The sequence below is a fragment of the Falco naumanni genome, chromosome 6, assembly GCF_017639655.2.
Source record: "Falco naumanni isolate bFalNau1 chromosome 6, bFalNau1.pat, whole genome shotgun sequence".
Taxonomy (NCBI): Eukaryota; Metazoa; Chordata; class Aves; order Falconiformes; family Falconidae; genus Falco; species Falco naumanni.
This window is the reverse complement of record NC_054059.1, coordinates 39,020,363-39,039,850: the sequence shown is the minus strand read 5'-3', so window position 1 is coordinate 39,039,850 and position 19,488 is coordinate 39,020,363. Positions and strand designations below refer to the sequence as shown.

Genomic DNA, 19,488 nt, shown 5'->3' with positions numbered 1-19,488 from the left:
AGACAGCCCCTTTCATGTCATAATCCTTTATCTAGACTGCAATAACAGGCGGTGTTTTAGTCATCAATGCTAAATGTTTTTGGAAAGGAATATAATACCTCTTTTGCACTGATTTTAAGATACTTTTTTAACAGGAAATGAATTAGGTGAGACTTTCCTAAGGGCATGCGATTAGAAATTTTTTGTACATTTCTCTAAGGTCTGAACCATAACATACTGGCCACTGACACCAGCAGGATTTTTTTCTGTAAACTCTGAATCTGGCATGATGTGGACAATCCTAGGTGAGGCTGCAGGCAGCGTAAGTAAAGCATCTCTGACTAAAGGTCGTTACTGCATCCAAGCATAGCAAAGGCTGTTCTTCGTATGAAATGCTGAAGAAAGATGCCTTCATATCTTCTCAGGCTGCTTGAGTAGAATGTGCCAGGCTCCTTGGCATTAAAACACTATCAGGGGAAAGAAACCCTAGAGACTTTGTGAGCTGTCCTCTTCCCAACAATGCAGATACCACAAGCTGCATGGGAGCGGGTGCTGCTCGTGAAAGTGTGTCCCCTGCCCACCAGCACACTGTGTGCGCAGCGGCTTGCTCCCAAACACCCAGCCAGGGAGATCTCGCTTCTCAAAAGTGCTGCAAAACCAAACACGTTTTGTTGTTCTCCAGCACTGTGCCCCTTTGGTTTTATTATAGTTGGTTAGACAGTAATTGAAGAATCTATAACCTGACTGGTCTTTCAACCGCTATCCAGAAATTTAAGTCACTTTTTCCCCCCTTTATTTCAATGGGTCTGGTTTTAGCTCTGACCTTCAAGCGAAGAATTTTCCAGACATGAACTAGAAGGTGACCCTGACCATAAGGTGAAAATCTTTTAATGCTGGAGTGCTCAAAGACTACTCACATCTTTAAGGGTAATGATGTTTGGATGCTGTCCATATCGCAAGAGGATCTCAATTTCTTCAGAGGGATCTCTCTTGCTCTTATCAATTATCTGGAATAAATGAAGCACAGTACAGTAAGATACCAGCTAGCAGCACTAAACACAAACGAAGCAATTTCTATAGTTTAAACAAATCAATATTTAAAATTCTTCTATTAATCATAACTGTAGGAAATAACAGCTCAAACCCTGTGCAAATGAGAGCCAAGCTGATTATATGCTAAAACCAGATAGAGCAATAATTTAGATTCTGGAGGCGTAGGCCCTCTTTTTGATGCCTATAGTTTTGTTTGCCCATAAATAATGGCAGTTAAAAGAAGCATCATTTATAAATCAAACAACCTGGAGAGTTTTAAAATAATAATAGTTTTACAATGACCTCTTTGATGTAAAAAATGGATATGTTCATAATATTGGCATATGCTCATATATCTGCTGATAAATTAATGGAAATTACTTATCAGGTGGGTTTGTCAGAAATGAAAATGTGTAGACATTTACTGTCAGAGAAGATCTGAGTTGAAGCTATTGGTATCACTTGGCTCTTCAGGCCATGCTGTTGTAATGAACAAGAGAGCGGCCAGGGATGGCATTTGGCCACGTAACCAAACTCTTCCCATTCCTAAGCTAAAGAGAAATCTGTTTTATATATCACTTCTTTGTATTCACCATCTTTTGCTTTAGCAAAGAATATAGTGAGACATTAAAACTTTATAGTTTTATAGCAGCAGATCTCAGGAAAACATGACACCTCTTGCTTAGAGAGCATTACTGCATGGAAAAGCTGCTCTTCGGATGGCACTTCTCAAATGCTAGAGAACAGCAGTAAGAAATCATGCCAAAATACTGTACTCCTATGAGTTTTCAGTAGAATGAGTCTTTTGCCGTTCCCTGTGCCGTTGCATTTGAGATTCCAAAATACTGAGATCTCGCTTGGATTATTTTATAGCTAATTTTTGTTTCATATTTATCATTTAAATCTGTGAAAGGAGAAACATTAATCAGTACTCTCAACTAGGCAAATGATCAAAGCTCTTTGATTGACATCCCAAATACAGGTAATAGGAGCACTGATGAGAAGTGCCATCCTCAGAGGTTTCATAGTTGCCATGACTGGCATGCATTTGCAGTGATAATGATGTTGCAATGCAGTTGTCCATGGTTGAGGTATGCATTTGAAGCCATATCAGTGTTTTGATTTTGAATTAATAGCAGCGTGACAAGTGAAAGTGCAACAGGGGGCTGATGCAGGTAGATGGCTGTTGTCTACATTTGAATAAACAAAAGAAAAACCTCAAAAACAGGCGAATGGAAAAAATTCTACTAGCATTTTCTCCTTAGAATACTGTTGTTCTCCCTGTTTAGTCAAGACATTCTGAAAAAGCCAGTGAAACCCTGATTGAATGACTCCTCATAAACACAACCACAGTGACTGAATGTGTCCCACTCAGCCAATAACTCTAACATATAAAAACATCCTCAGGGCCACTTCCTTGGCTAAACTAATATAGCTCTTGTAAAGTTAATGGAGTTACGCACATGTGCGCCTGTTAGGATCTGCCTGCCTTGTACAAACCAGCACAATTTACTGCAGCAAGTATTACTACCAGCATGTAAAGTACTACTGTCACTACGGCACTGTAGCAAGCAGTATATTCCAGATTCCTTTTTTCTTGTATTTTCCTGTCAAAGGAAATATCCAGAGCTGTGGAAAATTTTAAGTAACTATTAATAATGCAGGACTAGAAATGTATATATATGGCCTGCAAAAAATGCAAACCAAAAATATTCTCAGCTATTGACAAAAACCTCGAAATAACATAACCTGAAGCAGTCTGCTACTGATTTGGTAGCAACAGCAACAGATGATGTGTAATGCTTCTAATTCACAATATGCTATATAAATCACAAGACAGTCCTCCTAACTATGCATGCTTTTTGCTTTAATGTGTGCACAAGCTGCAATACAGTGATTAAATGGACAAGCTGCCCCAAACCACACAACGAGCCATTTACAGAGCTGTGAAGGGACCTGCTAAATTCCTCTCAGCGGTCTGGTTGGGCAGACCAGAACAATTTTTTTCCCTCCACGGTGGGAGACTGTCACCCTGACGGTACCTCTTTTCAGTGTCCCTGTGGCTTACCCTTGGCCCACGACTAATAAAGTAGCAAAGGAGGTAGCTGCTGTGACTTTAGCAGAAATCTCTCTTCAGTTCGACTGGCTGCAGTACGCACACTTGCATTAGTCACGTGCTGCAATGGCCACAGAAGCTCCTTACCCCATTCTTCTGGTCATACCCCATTCTCCTGGTCTTCCAGGAGCCTTCAGAAAATGTTTTGGTGTGTTGTTAAATGCAAACCAGACTTTCCAAAGAGGGAAGCTGCCATGTCAGTATGGTTCGGCTGGTGGTTGCTGCCTCCTGTTGTGCCCCGAGGTGTTCTCATCACAACACGAGGTGCTGCATCCCCAGAACATCTGCAAATCTTGCCCCAGCCTAGTGCCAAAATGATCTGCAGTAAAATGCAGGCCCAGGGCTCCTTACTGAACACAGGACCTAAGGAAGATGCACCATGGGCTCCCAGCGATATTCATAAGTAGTTCTGATGTTCTCAACAAGTATCAGATTAAACGATTTTGTAAGTGAAAAGGAGTGGTTTCACTAGACAGGTGTTATAAGCACTTTTTGTGCAGCTGTACTTTCTGATTTTCAGTGTGTTTCTGTATATAACACGGAGGAAAAGCATGCTCTGAGCACCTTGTGCAGACACAGCAGGAGGGAGGCAGGATGGATGCAGCCCCAGCATGGCTCCCTCTGCTCTCGCCAGCCAGCTGCCCAGACTGCTTGGCCTCCTGGCAAAAGCACAGGGCTTCTGCCATGCTTGTGCAGTAACCACGTGCTTCTCCAGACAGCAACACACACGCTTCTGGGCACAGAGTCCAAAATCACAGTGGAACACCTGGTCCACAATCCTACATGCTTATCTACACACACATCTCCCTTCTTGGATGGGTCAATGCCAAGATATATGAAGCAGCCACGACTGTAATTTGAAAAGTGTTCACCAAGTCAGACTTAGAAATTGTCAGAGAAGGTGAGGGAGACATTACAAAGTCTATCTTGAGGTTGTACTCTGCCTCCTGGAAACACACCAAGGTGCTCTTCTTGCTAGTCCTTTTCAGGGGGCACCTGGCAATCATCTGCTGGCTCCTCGGGGCTATGCTGCCACTGCATTGAGTGCTGGTGCCCCCCCAGGTTCTCCTTGGGTGGGGAAACAAATGCGCTTTCCAGAGGGCTTTGACTGGCAGTGAGCCATCACCAGAGCAGACATCCATACCAGGCACTTGGCTCTCCATTTCGGTGTTACTGTTCCTGCTTTGGAGTTTAATTAGCTCTAATTTTTGAAGATCAACTCTATTGACAGTCTGTGTATGGAGAGGTTTTAGGTTTGTCCGCAGAATTCAGTCAGTGTAGATTGTGCAGACCAGACCACAGCATATGTGGCACTTCCCACTCAACGGATGTAGCAGTTAGGTATGGTCCTCAAATTAATCTTAGGACCCATTTGCCCAGAGAGACCCCACAAGGACAGCCTGTTGTTGGCTACCCTGCTTCAATGAGGACCAAAGGCTCTGGATTCTTTCCTACCTATATACTGGAATCTACAATGCTAAAAGAGAAAAAACCATTAAATGTTACAGATTTGGATACAGGAACTGCCATACTCTCCTCAGACTTCCTACCTGAGACCACACATGGCCACAGCATGTGACACAGTGTCTGCTCTTGCCCAGAATTAATACTATCAGTTAATTTTTTTGCTATCTAGTAGCTTTCAAGCTCTACTGCTGGATGCTGGCAAGATAAATATGTCTTTCTGAATTTTAGATAGGCAATGACACTCCTAAACCCTGATTAAAAGCTGAGCAGAACTATGCAACGTCTAAATATTTCATGTAGTAACAAAGAGCATTTGCCATCCTGGTCACTGTTTCCTCTGAGACATTGTGTTTTGCCTGAAGACAGACTCTTCCCTGTTCCTCTCTGTGACAGCCTGTGAACCTCCTGCAGCTTTTCCTGTGCAAGGAACGCTGTCTTTTCTTTAGCAAGCTCATTCTGAGTTGAACTCAACTAAAATGTATACACAAACATCCTCTGTTACAGAATGAAGGGAAGATTTTCTCTGCTACTAGTGCGGAGGTTTTGAGTAGTATGTAATTATGCTACTTTTCTGTTTATCTCTGTAGATGTGTGATGAAAAGCACCAACCCAGAAAGCCATCATATTGTATAATTAACTTAACTGAAAAGGTAACAAGAGTTCTGTTGTACTTTGGCACATAAGAGCCATGAAGCACAGACGTATTCTGTTGTCCTTCAGAAAAATAAGAAACTGAGCCATACAACAAAATAGACTTTTCTCTATGTATTGGACACCCAGGGATTGCTTAGAAACTCATCAGTAGATGAAACGATTCCAGAGTAAAATGGTTCCAACACATGCAGTAGTGTTCTTTGTTCTAATAGGGGACTTGTGTGTTCTTTGACTATCACATCCTTTGCGTATTTCACTATCTGAAAGAAAAGGTGCCTTTTCTTCTGCAGAATTTAGGGTAAGAACCTCATGATATTTTTAAAATGAGTTGAGCTCCATCACAGGGCAATACTGAACTCCTCTATCAAGGGAGAAAGGATCAGAAGAGAATATTTTCAAAATCCTGATTAATGCATTTGGCCAGTTTTTATAGGTCTTTTTACAAGTCTTTTGCATGGGAAAAAACCCCACCAGATTCTCCCTCACTAGAGAGTTTTCAATGTTTTTACCCTTGCCAGAGTGGACTGATGAGTATGAAGGAGTGTATCAGTCCAGTTCTGTGTGGGTAAAGCCTTGCTGAAATCGGTGTACCAACTATATAGACAGTATATATTTATATTGCTTGTTGCAGCTTTGTGAAGGTATTTGTATGCCCTCTGACTGTGTAGATAATTTTCTTCTGGATTTAGTTATGCCATTAGCAGATGTTACAGTTCTCAGCTGTTTGATACCATCCACCAGCTGGGACTTACAGCCTTCACAGCCCTGCCAAAGAAACGGTATGTGTGAGCACTCCCTAATCTGCTTTCACAGAATTAGCCCTGTTAATACAAATTGCACTTTCAAGCAGCCAAAATTAACCTGGGTGACCTTGTATGAGGAAGATGGCTGTGCTTCTCACATGGAGTTCTCCATCACTACAGTTGTGAGACTGGAAAAAGGCAAGAGGTAGGAGGTGACAATTTAACTGCCTTTGCTGTCTGGAAAATGAACAGCCTAAAAGAAAGGTTGAGAGAAAAGCAACAGAGTGAGAAAGAAGGCAGAAAAGAAACAGGATATGCACTGATGGGAAGAGCAATGATACAGGCCTGACGAGAAAGGATGGGGCTCTGGCCAGGCTACGCTGGAGCTAGCAGTGAGGAGACTGCGGCCTGTCGTTGGGTCTCCCTGTGCTGGGGAGAAAGGACTTGGTGCATCTTCAATGAACAAAAAAGACTGCAGTCAAACATTTCCTTGGGTCTGACTTGATTTTTTCCCCTGAAGGGCAACAGTAGCCATCTCCCTTCTTGGCAAAGCTAAGTGTGCCTGATCCTGGTGCTGTGGTTTAACCCCTGATGTTGTGGTATGTGCCACTACCACGGACGGCAGCAACAAGCCTTCATTTTGTTTTAGTGGATTTATTCCACAGCAAGAACCACAAACATCGGGAAGCATTAAAGGTACACCCTGCAGCATGGGCATGGATACAAAGTAGGTTGTGGGGCTCTGACTGAGGAGCTCTAGTGGGTCACGCTGCAGAGGGGCACAAGGGCTCTTTTTGCTCCTGGTCCCAAATGGGACCAGCATCTGCCTTGTCTTCAACTGCCCCAAGTGACCTTTCCTGACAGCTGAAACTGAGATACAAGAGTGTAAACTGGCAGCTGACCTACTGATACAGCCCTAATCTGCTGCTCTGGCTACAGCAACAGAAAGTCCAGCAGAAGGTCAGGGCAGACACCTGGGCACTGCGATACCTTCAACGGCCACAGCCAAGGCTGCCAGTGTGTTTAGGCAGCAGGCGTAGGTAAAGCTCCTTTTGACCAGAGCCAGAGAACTTATGATGACTTTGTGGAAAAAAAACATGGAGGAGGAAGAGAGCTTTATACACTTTTTAAAGCTGCTTCGTTTTCTATTACATACTTTGAAGTTTTTTTCTAAAGCCTATTCAGAATGCAAGCACGGGTTAATCACATTTAAGAAGAGATTCATATAATACAGTGTGGTGCGATGTCCCTGTAGCCATCCTTTCCTTTTCTGGGTGGGGAGGGATGTGCAAAGGGAGAATTAATTTTGCGTCCCTTTGCACATTAAGTCTATGCCATATCTATGATATATTTGAAAATTCAGGGCACCACTGGCAGAACTGACTATAGGTGGGATTTGCATCTCTTCTGAAGCAAGGAGGTGCAACAGCATGCACAGATTTTAACATGACAGTTGCATCTACAATATTAATTCCAATGAAAGTGTCAGATAGAGTTCTGCAGTTCTGTGCCACTGGAAAATGTACAGGTTTCCCCTTCAGTAGTATTTCCTTATCTAAAAATGAGCCCTATTCATGCCAAGCATCTGTTTTAATTTCGTTCCTTTTTCGATGTCAAATTACTCAAGCAGGATGAAAATTATTGCAGAAAGGCTAATATTATTTAAAAGGATATGGTATAATTTTGCATTTAAGATGTCTCCAAGGAGAACTATTCCAAGCCTAATAGTTTCTGAGGGACTATTTGCTGGGCTATTAGTTTTGATTAGCTCCAGAAATTCATTCCCCCTATCCATGCTTAAATCTTCTAGAAAAATAGTGAAATGACTATTAAGAGAAACGGGCCTAATTAGCAATACTTTTCTGAAATAAGGACTGGCCATCAGATCAAACCGTGCAGGTAAGACATTAAACTTTCCGCACACAGAGCATGCCCACTCTCTGCAACTGTTTGCTGACTTTGTACTCCTAAACTGTCAGCTGGAACTGCAGTACTTATTAATTAGCGTTTATACAGTAGCACACATTTTCTAAGCGATGCAGAAACATTAACAAATCTGTTTCAATAGCACCTGGGTAGCATAAAAGCTCATTTTAGAGAGATGTCTGCAGTTTTGGAGGCAGAATAGCTTGGTGGGAAAGGCTCTGCACTGCCTTTTAGCCTGCTCTGCTCAGCCCTAGCACATGTCCTTGGATCAGACTGATGAGTTTTCAGTCCATAAAATGACTGCAGTGCTACTCCCACCTTCTTTCAGAAAAAGCTTCAGGGGATGGAAACCAGTATATCAGATTCAGATCCTATAAAAGGGAAAAATTATTACATCAATATGGAAGACAAATACAAGAAACACAGTTTAAATGGCCACAAAAGAGAAACAGAGCCACAAAGGACCAAATTCTGTCCAAAATACTTAGGTATTTGGCAAGCAAGCTAGAGAAGAGAAACAAGATATTACCAAGCTGTAGGAAAACTTCTGCCTGATCCTAGGTCTCAGAAAAGGTCTAGTTAGCAGTGAGAAATACCATCATCTCACATTCTTCAGAGGCTCAGCCACACCAAGGAGAGAGGTACTGAGAGATTCATGACCAAATGGGAAGGAGGCTGCAGGAATCCATATGCCAGAGGGGATGTACAGCCACTGCACATCTAAGATTTGCTCTGAAGCTGAGTTTAAGAGATGGTCTGTACACATTTCTGTATTCCTGTCTGCCTCCTCTGTTATTTTGTTAAAACTTAAGCAATGCTTAATCCCATTTACCCAAAAAGTCACCAGCCAGCAATGGCTCTCGCTCCTACAAATAACCTTGCTGCTTACAGAAGTGCTCAAGGCACTCCTGGCCCTCTGCCTTGCCTTCTTCTCCCAAGTCCTTCAAGCAGAGCCCAGTACGCTGTACTGGCCCATCCTTTCTGAAGCGGTAGCTGCAGGCTCCTGCCTGTTCAAGCAGTGCCTCCTTTGGAGGACTGACATATTTCTATGGGCAGAAATCCGAACACACTCAAATGAGAACAACAGAAAAGTAAGACTCATTGAAGTTTTGCAGGTATTTGACTAAACCCAAATCTTTAAAACTGAGGACAGCATGTAAAATATGCTACATTGCCTCCTGCTGTGGTGAGTGAAATTGTACACAGTGGCTGTGTTGCAGTGTGGAAGTTGGGCCTTGGATAAAGTTGTTTGAAATGGAAAAACCAAGAAAGCCTTCAAAAATACTCTCACAACCAGATATAAGATCCTCATAGACAATTTTCTCTACCACTCCTTCGCTACCTCATCCATTTTACTATAAATAATTTAATCTTTCCATCATATATAGATGACACCCATCCCTGCTGTTTGTAATCATTCTTGCTGTATCCACCATGTATCCCAGTTGTAGTCTAGGGCTCTTCATGCTGCTTTATTTGCAGAGTGCTCTGGAGAACAGCCCTCCCTATGCAGATCCAAAGAAGCACAGAGATCTGTGCCTAACTCTGCTCTGAAGCGTGTATCTCCTACATGGTGACCTATAGCCCACTGACTCTGGTGCCATACTACCAGCTTAAGTATCCTTCAGACAGTGGAAAACATCTTTTACTGAAGTGTCTGGACAACAGGATTTCCTGAATCCCAGCTTTATAAAGCAGATTTTATGGGAGAACATGGTAAGTGTTTTCTGTGGTTTATCAAAGTAAGGACAGGTCTTATACCTCTGACCCTATATTTTGTAAGGCTGTATTTCCATTAATATGACAGATCAGGCTGTTTTGTGTGTGAGGGGGAGGATGTCTTGGTCACCTCCTTGAAGAGTCTGTTTTACCAACTGCTGTCACCATCAGACTTTTTTTTTTTCTGAAACTCCCTTTTTTAGCTTCAAGACATTCTGCCTTTAGCAGCCAAATGGTTGCCATCCATCATTTATATCACCTTACAGATATTTATAGATTTGATTGCATCCCACTGGACTCGTCTGTCTTACATCATATATATTTGTAGCTCTCTTGATAGATTTTGCCTTGTAATTCTTGCATATTTTCTGCTATAGATTTTTTCTAATTTGTTTATATGCTATCTTAAACCATGAACAGCAAAATAGCACATGGTCCCACAGGGTTTAATAGTCCTACTCAGGTACTGCAGGCAATTATCTGCAGGCATGTTAGTAAGACAGAAATCTATAGATTTGTTTTTCTATTTTATTAATAAAACTTTAACTATGCTAGCAATAAATTTATGCAATGCTTGTCTGATGCTGGTATTAAAATCTTCATGTTTCCACCCTACGGATTAGTTGAGTATATTGAACAGCTTCATTACATACCATTCAGGAATGAAAATTTTAGGGGACACTGAAGTCAGAGATATTTTCTCAATAAAATATGGGAAAGTATCTTCCAGAATCATTAGTATGATATTGCAGAGGCAAGAGATATGCTCTTCATAGATAATTTGATAAGCCATTTTGGGGAAGAGCAGACAGTTAAAGGCTTATGGAAGCCCAGTTATCACTGCCATTTCCCTTCAGCTGGGTAACGGGTTTTTTAATGAGGTCTTTTTACATCATGTCATGTTCTCCCTGATGCCCCCCAAGTGTGACACGTGATAAAGCCATACTCTCATCCATACAAACCACACTGTGACAGCCACCCAGCAAAATCAAGATGAGCTTGCATGACTAGGGACTGAATGAGAACTGAGACAGGACCTCGGCATCTGATCCATACCCATTCAGCCCATCCTCTCCCTTGCAGAGTCCTGTTACTGCTCTGCTCCAGCAGCAGGTAACTTCTGCTAAATTTCAAAGTTAAATTTAAAGGGGATGCATTTACCAGTGAGTCTGACCTGGAGATCTGTTCACATACCCTGGGGCCTGACTCCTGTACCATGCTCTCGTGCAGGCAGAGGGAGGAAAGTCTGGATGAACAGTGGATGGGTACCTGCTAGTGATGACAAGCTGGCAGGCTCAGGACCAAGGAATCTGAGGTTATCCAGCAAACTTTCCACTGACTTGCCTATTAAAATACTGATATATTTATCCGTGTTCCACCAGACACTAGGTACCTCCCAGACAGACAAAAATAGACATAAAACCTCCCCTGAAAGTTTCACGGTCTGTTTCACTTTAGAGGAAAGTCACTTTAGTGATTTTCTATGGTTAAGGAGAAACAAATCTAAGCAAATCACTCTAGATCTGCAGTCAGCTTAACTGGCAAGGAGATTTGATGACCTTTGGACTGATCTTTTCTCTCCCCCCCCCCCCCCTTTTCCTGTTTCAATAAATAAAACTACATGTGTTTGGGATTCCTGTTTTCTCTAAAAGAACTGCAAAAGAGGGTACCACGCTGCATCTTAGATGCACTTAGATGACTACATTTTTTTTGGTTACTGACTCTTTCTGCATTCAGCACTAAACTCTTGATGTAAGCATAATATAGGTTATGGAGAAAATGTGGTGGAGCCACCTAAATACCGCTGTGTAACCTCCTGCCTTTAGATTAGCATGATATACTTACACCAACCACCTAAACCCAACCAAACTAAGACTGTGAACATCAATGAAAGAGGAAAATGAAGTGTAAAGAAATTATGAAGCAAGTGTGGAATTCATACAACTTTTGATGACTATGTCATTCACTGTTATGAGCAAATAAATAGAAGTATATAGCAATTCTGATTACACAGGCCTGCTAAAAACAGCTCTCATGAGTTAATGACTACTATTTATTACAGCATGTTGACATCACTTCTCTGCTGGTATTGCATCTTTATAGCTATTTAAAACGCAGCTTCTCCCCAGTCTGCACATACCAAAACATGCTGATCTAGATGTACTTTCAGTGCTTCATAATTACCAGAATTATACATGAGCTGTAGGATTTACTAGGACTCTAATGTAAGCTAACCTGTATCCCAGAGGCAGACAGACTGCAAAATTTGGCTTTGCTCACAGCTGTTGAATATTTGGAGCCAAATAGTTGGTTACTACATTACAGAGATAGGAAAAAGTCATGAAATTCACATGTGTTTCAAGATCCAAATTCCACTGTGATATTGGCATCTGCAAAATTGGACTTGTCATTTGGGACTATGTCTACTGTATATTTTAGTTCTTCAAGGGAAAGAAAAATTTCCTTTTACCTAGTTGTTCACCCTGGCTCTAACAGCATGGAAGGACTAAAAATCCGTAAGGCTTAACCAGTTAGGTATTTTTTTGACCTGGAGAAGAAAGAAGTTGACATCAAGCTGTTGAAGCTGGCACCTATGCCACCCACCTCTGCAACGTCTGGGGCAGTAATTGATTTGGGGTTAGAATAGACCACAGTAGCAGCAGTGTCTACTCGGCTATTATCCACCAGTAATCTCCCCTGAAGTTAAGGAGTGAATATAAATAGAGAAATCTTTAGAAAAAGGAGGATGCAATCAGGTCCTTTGCAAATTTACTTAATCTGGCATTAGTAAGAAGGAAATCTGAAAATCCAGCTTCAAAAACTTCACTACAAGTAGGGATCCAAGCTTGAAACCAGTACAATGGCTTTAAGTAAAGAAAAATGTTTGTAATACGCTAATTGCATCAAATCTCTGGCAGATTTTGAAAAATCTGATTCACCAAGAACTCTGAACTGTAGCATTTCCTTTGTTTTCCAAATGAGAGCTCTTAATCTGTTTAGGCTTCCATTGCAGACTTTCTTCCATCCACAGAAATCCCTCCCATCTGCTCTGGCATCATTCTTTTACTTAGGCTTATTTTCTCTAGATACTGATGTGACTGAAATAGTTTGATCTGATTTTCCTTTGCTTCTGACCTCACTGTTACATTTATACCCACGTGAAGCTTGTAACTGTGATCAGCAATGCCAGTTCCCTTTGCTATTAAAAATCATTAAGCCTGCTGTAGTCAGGGGGATCAATATTCTAGCAGAAGAATCTGAAACACATTAGAGGTCCATCAGAGGAGAAACACTCTTTTTTTTCCATCTCTGTTCTTTCTACCAGAATCTTATAAAGCATTTGGAAGAATGAGCAATATACTTACTCATATTTCATAACTTTATACTTTTTTTCACTTGGGAATGAGATGGAAAAAAAGTCTAAGAGTAAAATTTTACAAGTACTTCGGAGTATGTACATGCAATAGAATATGATACAAAGATCTGCTAAACCAACATCTACCTGCACAGACCCAGGTAGATGGCTACTAGTTTCAGGGTAGACTCAGTTTGCAGGAAATCTGGCTGTCTACAAAGTTTTCTGTTGCATGGTATTGAAATGCTCTCAGAAGTGGAGATAGAAGTCTGAATTCTTAAATATTGCATTTAGAAGCCTGAAGGCATGTTTAAAATATATTTAGAGTTGATTATTAGCATTTCATTTTTATAGAGGACATGGAAGAAGAGGGAATAGGTTGCAAGAAAATTCTCTTCTTCTGCAGGTTCAGTCATTTGATTTACAAAGCCAGTTAGATGCCTACAGGTGCAGAGAGATGTCTGAAGGGACTTCCAAAAGCACCTCAGAGTGACATGCCTAGTCACACCGAACTCAGAAACAAGTGAAATTCCAAATCTGTTCAAGTGCATTTACAACACCACCAAAGAACTACTTTGCACTGCTAGGTGTCTAATTATCTCTACAAGATGTCCTCCAATTAGTTGCAGATGGCCAGCAAAAGGAAAAGGGTTGACGTGTTTTGCATTATGATAAATATATTCTGCTTCTGGCCTAGGAAAGGTTTTGTTTTGCAGAGTGGATTTTCCCGCTGTAGCTCTGACTCAGGCTACTCTGGCTCGGTACTCTGCTGTCTCAGTATGGCACTACACAGCAGTAGTAAATAAGGCCTGGTGAGTGGCATTCTCCATGAAGGGATTATTTACACAGTGACACAACGTGTGTCTTTCCCGTGGTGATGCTACCATGCCATTTCCTTAACTCCTTCCCAATCACCAGCTTCCCCTGGGGAGAGGGGATGATGCTCTCTGACGTGTCGGCAGTTCATCTTAAATAGGGAGCTTTTAATGAGGTGGTGCCAGGCAAATGGGGCTGCTGCCTATCATACAAACTATCACTGCAGATATTTTTTTCCTGTGAATGTTATGTGTTAGGGAGCACTGAGAAAATTATATGTACCAAAAAGAAATCAAAAGCATCTAATTACAGTGATTTTTATAGAGAGAGTTAAAGGGACTGATATATAATTATGATAATATCAGTTGCAACTCCTGTACTATCTTATTACTTGAAATGGGTGGCATTGTGCAATCTTTATAAAAATGAGCTACTTTGATAGCAAAATTATATAATCTTAATACGAAATAAAAATAAAATTGAAGGAAAAGTAGAACTGATATATTGATAGGAGTAATAACCAAAGAGGCAGCGCTCAATATGCTGGGAAGACAGTACAAACAGAAACCCACCAACCGTCTTGTCTCCAACCCCAAAATCTGTGCTATACATATGACTCACACTGTGTCAGAAACTGAGATGCTGCATGTGTTGCCTAAACTGATGGTCAAAATAAAGACATGTGAAGACATATTGGCAATATAAGAAGAGATTCATAAGATGTGGAGGAAGAAAAAACTAAAAGTGGAAAGATTAATAAAAATGGGAAAGAGCATAAACCTAGCATCGAGGTGTTAAATTCTTTTGGAGTTTTGAGGTCTCCATATGTTGAGTTTGCTCTGGATCCTCTGAGGTACTCCAGACCCCCAGCTGCTGAGTAGTTGCTGGAACCTCTTGGGTTCAGTCACTCAGAAAGCTTTGAAGACCAAGGTCTTTCTGTTTTGGTTTCATGCCAGCTGTATTAAACTGATAAAACCGTCAGCAATACTTGATATAAATAAAAGTTATTACTTCAACATACATTTTGCTCATCACAGATGTAATTTAATTACAATGTGGCTGTGTGCTTCTCCCCTGCCTTTTCTACATAAATAACAGCCACTAGCCACCAGCGGTGGTCATGATGGCTGCATCTGACTGAAGTTGGACTTGGGGAGACAGGTAACCCAATAGCTAAGGACCATAAATCTTGCTCAGAAGTTGAGAACTAGTTGAGCATGCACCAACTGAAATATGGCTGGTATGCAAATATGACTATACATCAATCATCTTACTCCGTAAATATCAGACAGCCCAGGGTCCATGGAGCTCTCCTGCATGGCAGCAGGTTGCACACCAGGATCTCCCCTTGAGTAGGGATGCCTGTAAGGGTTACTCCTTGAGGCTGAGAGATTCCTTGCTGAAACAGATTCTGGGTAACTGATTAACAGCAAGCTGAAGTTTGAAATCTTAGCTAAGTGGTATAAAGGATTGATTGTGCACATATAATCTGCACATATGATCAGTCATATAATTGAACACCAGTCCTGTTCAGCTTACTGATCAATGACCTGGATGAGGGGACAAGGTGCACCCTCAGCAAGTTTGCTGATGATACAAAGCCAGCAGGAGTGGCTGACACACCAGGAGGCTGCGCTGCCATTCAGTGAGACCTGGGCAGGCTGGAGAGTTGGGCAGAGAGGAACCTAATGAAGTTCAGGAAAGGCAAGTGTAGGGTCCTGCAGCTGGGGAGGAACAAGCCCATGTACCAGTACAGGCTGGGGCTGACCTGCTGGAACACAGCTCTGTGGAGAAGGACCCAGGACTTCTGGTGGGTGGCAAGCTGCCCATGAGCCAGCAGTGTGCCCTGGTGGCCAAGAAGGCCAACGGGATCCTGGGGTGCATCAGGAGGAGCGTGGCCATCAGGTCAAGGGAGGTGATTGTCCCCCTCTACTCTGCCCTGGTGAGGCCCCATCTGGAGTGCTGGGTCCAGTTCTGGGCTGCCCAGGTCAAGAGAGACAGAGAACTACTGGGAGGGTCCAGTGGAGGGCTGTGAAGATGATCAGGGGACTGCAGCATCGCCCTTATGAGGAAACGCTGAGAGTTGGGCCTGTTCAGCCTGGACAAGAGAAGAGTGAAAAGGGATCTTACCAATGTCTATAAATATCTTAAGGGTGAGTGTCAAGAGGATGGGGCCAGGCTCATTTCGGTGGTGCCCAGCAAGAGGACAAGAGGCAACGGGCACAAACTGAAACACAAGAAGTTCCATCTGAGTATGAGGAAGAACTTCTTTACCTTGAGAGTGACAGAGCACTGGAACAGGCTGCCCAGAGAGGCTGTGGAGTCTTCTTCTCTGGAGACATTCAAAACCCACCTGGACACAACTCTGTGCAACCTGCTCTAGGAGAACCTGCTTTAGCAGGGGGTTGGTCTGGATGATCTCCAGAGGTCCCTTCCAACCCTGGCCATTCTGTGATTCTGTAATCCTTTAGACATAAACCATTGACAAAATCTGGGACTAAATCTGAATCCATCTGTATCTAGACTCCTCTCTGAGAAGACGTTTAGAATGCAAAGGGGTCCTTTCTGAAACTCATGACTCAATGGGAGGGTCTCCAAGACTGTTTTGTCTGACCTTGTCCTCTATGCAGTGAATAATTAAGTGTAACTTGCCATTGAATCTTGTTAAACTACTGTCACATTTACTATGAAGATTTGTTAAATCGCTGTTCTATGTCAATAAACATATCAATACGTCATGTCAATATTCCATCATGACACAGAGAAGCCATACTTACTATAACATAATGCCATCTCTTGACAAATGTCCTGGCCACTGGAAAACTCTAATTTTCCCATTCATTAGAAATGAAAATTCTAGTTTGTTCGTGAGCAAGCCACAGACCTGCTGGTAGGCCCATGCTCCTCAGTATGCTGGAAAAGTCAACTGTTATTTGAGCAGCGACATCAAGAGATTGTCAGTTATTAATGGTTTCCAGGTTTCTGTGGCCACCACGTAGAGGCTCTAAAACTTTCATGGACTTTCATGGATACTGCGTTATCATGTCTTGTAATGGAAAATAAGACTGAATAAAAGGTTTAATATTATTCTTTTGACTACCTGTATCTCATTTATGTTATGGTTTGCAGTTTAGATCTTCATTAAGTTCCCATCATCTCATTTGATAGCCAAGACACAATCTCATTTATAAGCTATGTTTACATATCCTTTCTAAACTTTTAAAATATAAAAAGTAGAGTGCCAATTGGTTGGAATCCCTCATTTACTGCAAGTATGGTAATAAATTTCTCTGTGTACTAATTTCAAGGAGCTACTTTCTGTCTTATGCTCACTTAAGGAATCTATTCCCATGAGATCATACAGAATGAAAGGATCTGACCTAACTGTTCATGTCTTTTCAAATTCATTATACTAATTCCTCATTTAATTCAAGCTTGTCTCTTTTTGGTGTAAGAACAAAAACATGAAATACTTCTCTAACTTATGAATGTTTTAATTGCTACATCTTTTTCATAAAGAAAATTGGATGTTTGGAACTCTCCCTGCGAGCTGTAACCTCACAACCATTTGCCACATACACGGTAGTAGTTGCATACTGTTTATTCAACAGCATTTAACAGAGACCGTGACTTAGTCCTCTGAGCATGACCTTCCGAAGCAGTCCTACCAAAGTTCTTCCCTATTAGAAAAGGTTCCCTCACACCTATATCCTAGCAGCCTCCTGGCCTCTGCTGCTGTGGTGGCTCTGTTACATATTTTGTTGCTTGACCAAGTCTGTAGCTCACTGACTTGTCTTTAATATCCAGCTAAATTCCACCAAATTAATATTTTAACTCTCTGCTGAAGATTGCCTTTTGCTCCTTTGTGTAGCATCAAGGACACAAAAGGAAATCTGTGTTTTTGAAGGTGATCATGGTTTTCACTGACAAATCTGTCTAATTACAACAAAAAATATCAGAACTAAGTAACCTGAAAAAGAATAAAAAGCTATTTCAATGTTGCAATAATTTTATATGTTATTTTGTTTATTTATGATGATTCAGTGTAGGATCTGTTAAAAATCCCATCGTTTGCAAGGAACATGAGATTAACAAGATTTCCATGTGAGACTGTAAAGTTTTTTTCCATCCAGGAATTTTACTTGATGAGATTAAAGTGTGAGAAATAATATAAGGCTTATTAAACTTGTCATCTTCCAAAAGAGAAAAAACCCCAAGCAACACCCACCATGAAATCAGCCTGCAAAATATCCACTGACCGTAGCGCTGCCCAGGCTGGCAGAGCAGTCTCAACCACATTTCTGGAATTTACCACAAGACTTTCTTACCTTCACTGCAAACTCTGTTTCTGTAGCTTTATGAACACATCTCTTGCACACTGAATAGGAGCCAATTCCTATGTCCTCCTTGACCTCGTATCCATCTGTAAAGTGGATGTTGTTCCCATGTAACTGCTATAGGGAAAACCAAAGGAAACAAGGCAATCAGGATGTAGGTATGTAAAAGCAAGGACTAGCCTCGTCTTAATAAAGGAAGGGCTTGATCTCATCTCCTTCACAGACTACTCCTGTCCTTAGCAGTTTTTCTAAGCCCAGTTACAAAAATCTGAAGCTTTTTACTTAAACAAGCATGTCCCCTCTCTTTTTACCTTTTCCAGTCTGTAAGATGGAGTTGTCTATGTAGAAGCAATGGCAAAAAAGCAGTGATTTTCTGAACTACTTATGGAATGCAGACAATCACCTCCTGTTAGAAATTCACAATCAACTGTAGGCCCAAATCCCCTCACAAGCCCAGACAATATATTTCTAATACCGAGTCACTAGATAACTTACAAACTACTAATAGCTCCACAGTCTTCAAAACAGATACCCACATATGTGGTGTGCCTCTAGACCACTGGAGTTCTTGTCCAGTGTATGTTTAATTATGATTTCTGTGTGAGAGAGGTTACTATTTTAAGCCAATCTAATTTAAGAAAATATATTACTAGTGAAAACAGTAGCAAAATACTTCAAAATTTCTAATTTTATTTATTGAAGGCTATAGAATGAACTATGGCATCATTAGTACGTATGCCTTTTGGAAAATGTCTGGGCAGGTGGATTGGTTAGATGGTGAAACCCAAATCTGATGCCTTGCTGCAAATTCCATCCCAGGATTCAAGAAATGACCAGCAGCTCTAAAAATCCTCTAGGATCTTCTGTCTAAAAATGTAACTGCACTAGAAAAGTCCACACGGAACCTTCTAGATTGTAAAGCATTCATGTGTTAACATTCAATACACTTTTACAAAGCAAGCAACAGGAATATTTATAAAATTTCTGGGATGTAATTGCTTGGGTAACATTTCACGTAGCGTTGCATAAGAGAATCTTTAAGAATATGACATATTCCACTGTAAATTCTTAAAATAAGGATGAAAACTATGAGTACCTATGAAAACCACAGGCAGGAACTCTCCCCTTGAGGCATGTATACTTCTGGCTGTGGACAGGAGAGGAATTTTTTCCTTGTGGGAAAATTGCTGCATCTTTGAGTGGTCCAGTTCTTTCTCTCGATTCAGTGTTCCCCTGGTGTATTGAGCCATTTGTAGCCATTTATTTCTGGTTTAAATTACAATAACTGGAGATCATGCTGCAGGGGAATGGCAGCAAAGAACCAAATGTCTGGCAAGTGTACTT

The 19,488-nt window shown here is 41.4% G+C and overlaps 1 protein-coding gene across 2 annotated transcripts in view; it reads right to left on the bottom strand.

Annotated features, from left to right (window-relative positions):
* The window catches only part of RPS6KA2 (ribosomal protein S6 kinase A2), a 279,807-nt gene that overhangs the window by 13,230 nt on the left and 247,089 nt on the right, over nucleotides 1–19,488 (bottom strand). For both annotated transcript variants that reach the window (XM_040598483.1, XM_040598481.1), the window contains exons 14-15: nucleotides 18,136–18,261; nucleotides 897–986 (exon numbers count right to left, since the gene is read on the bottom strand). In XM_040598483.1, the coding sequence (XP_040454417.1) occupies nucleotides 897–986; nucleotides 18,136–18,261 (216 nt within the window). The remainder of the gene's footprint in view (nucleotides 1–896; nucleotides 987–18,135; nucleotides 18,262–19,488) is intronic.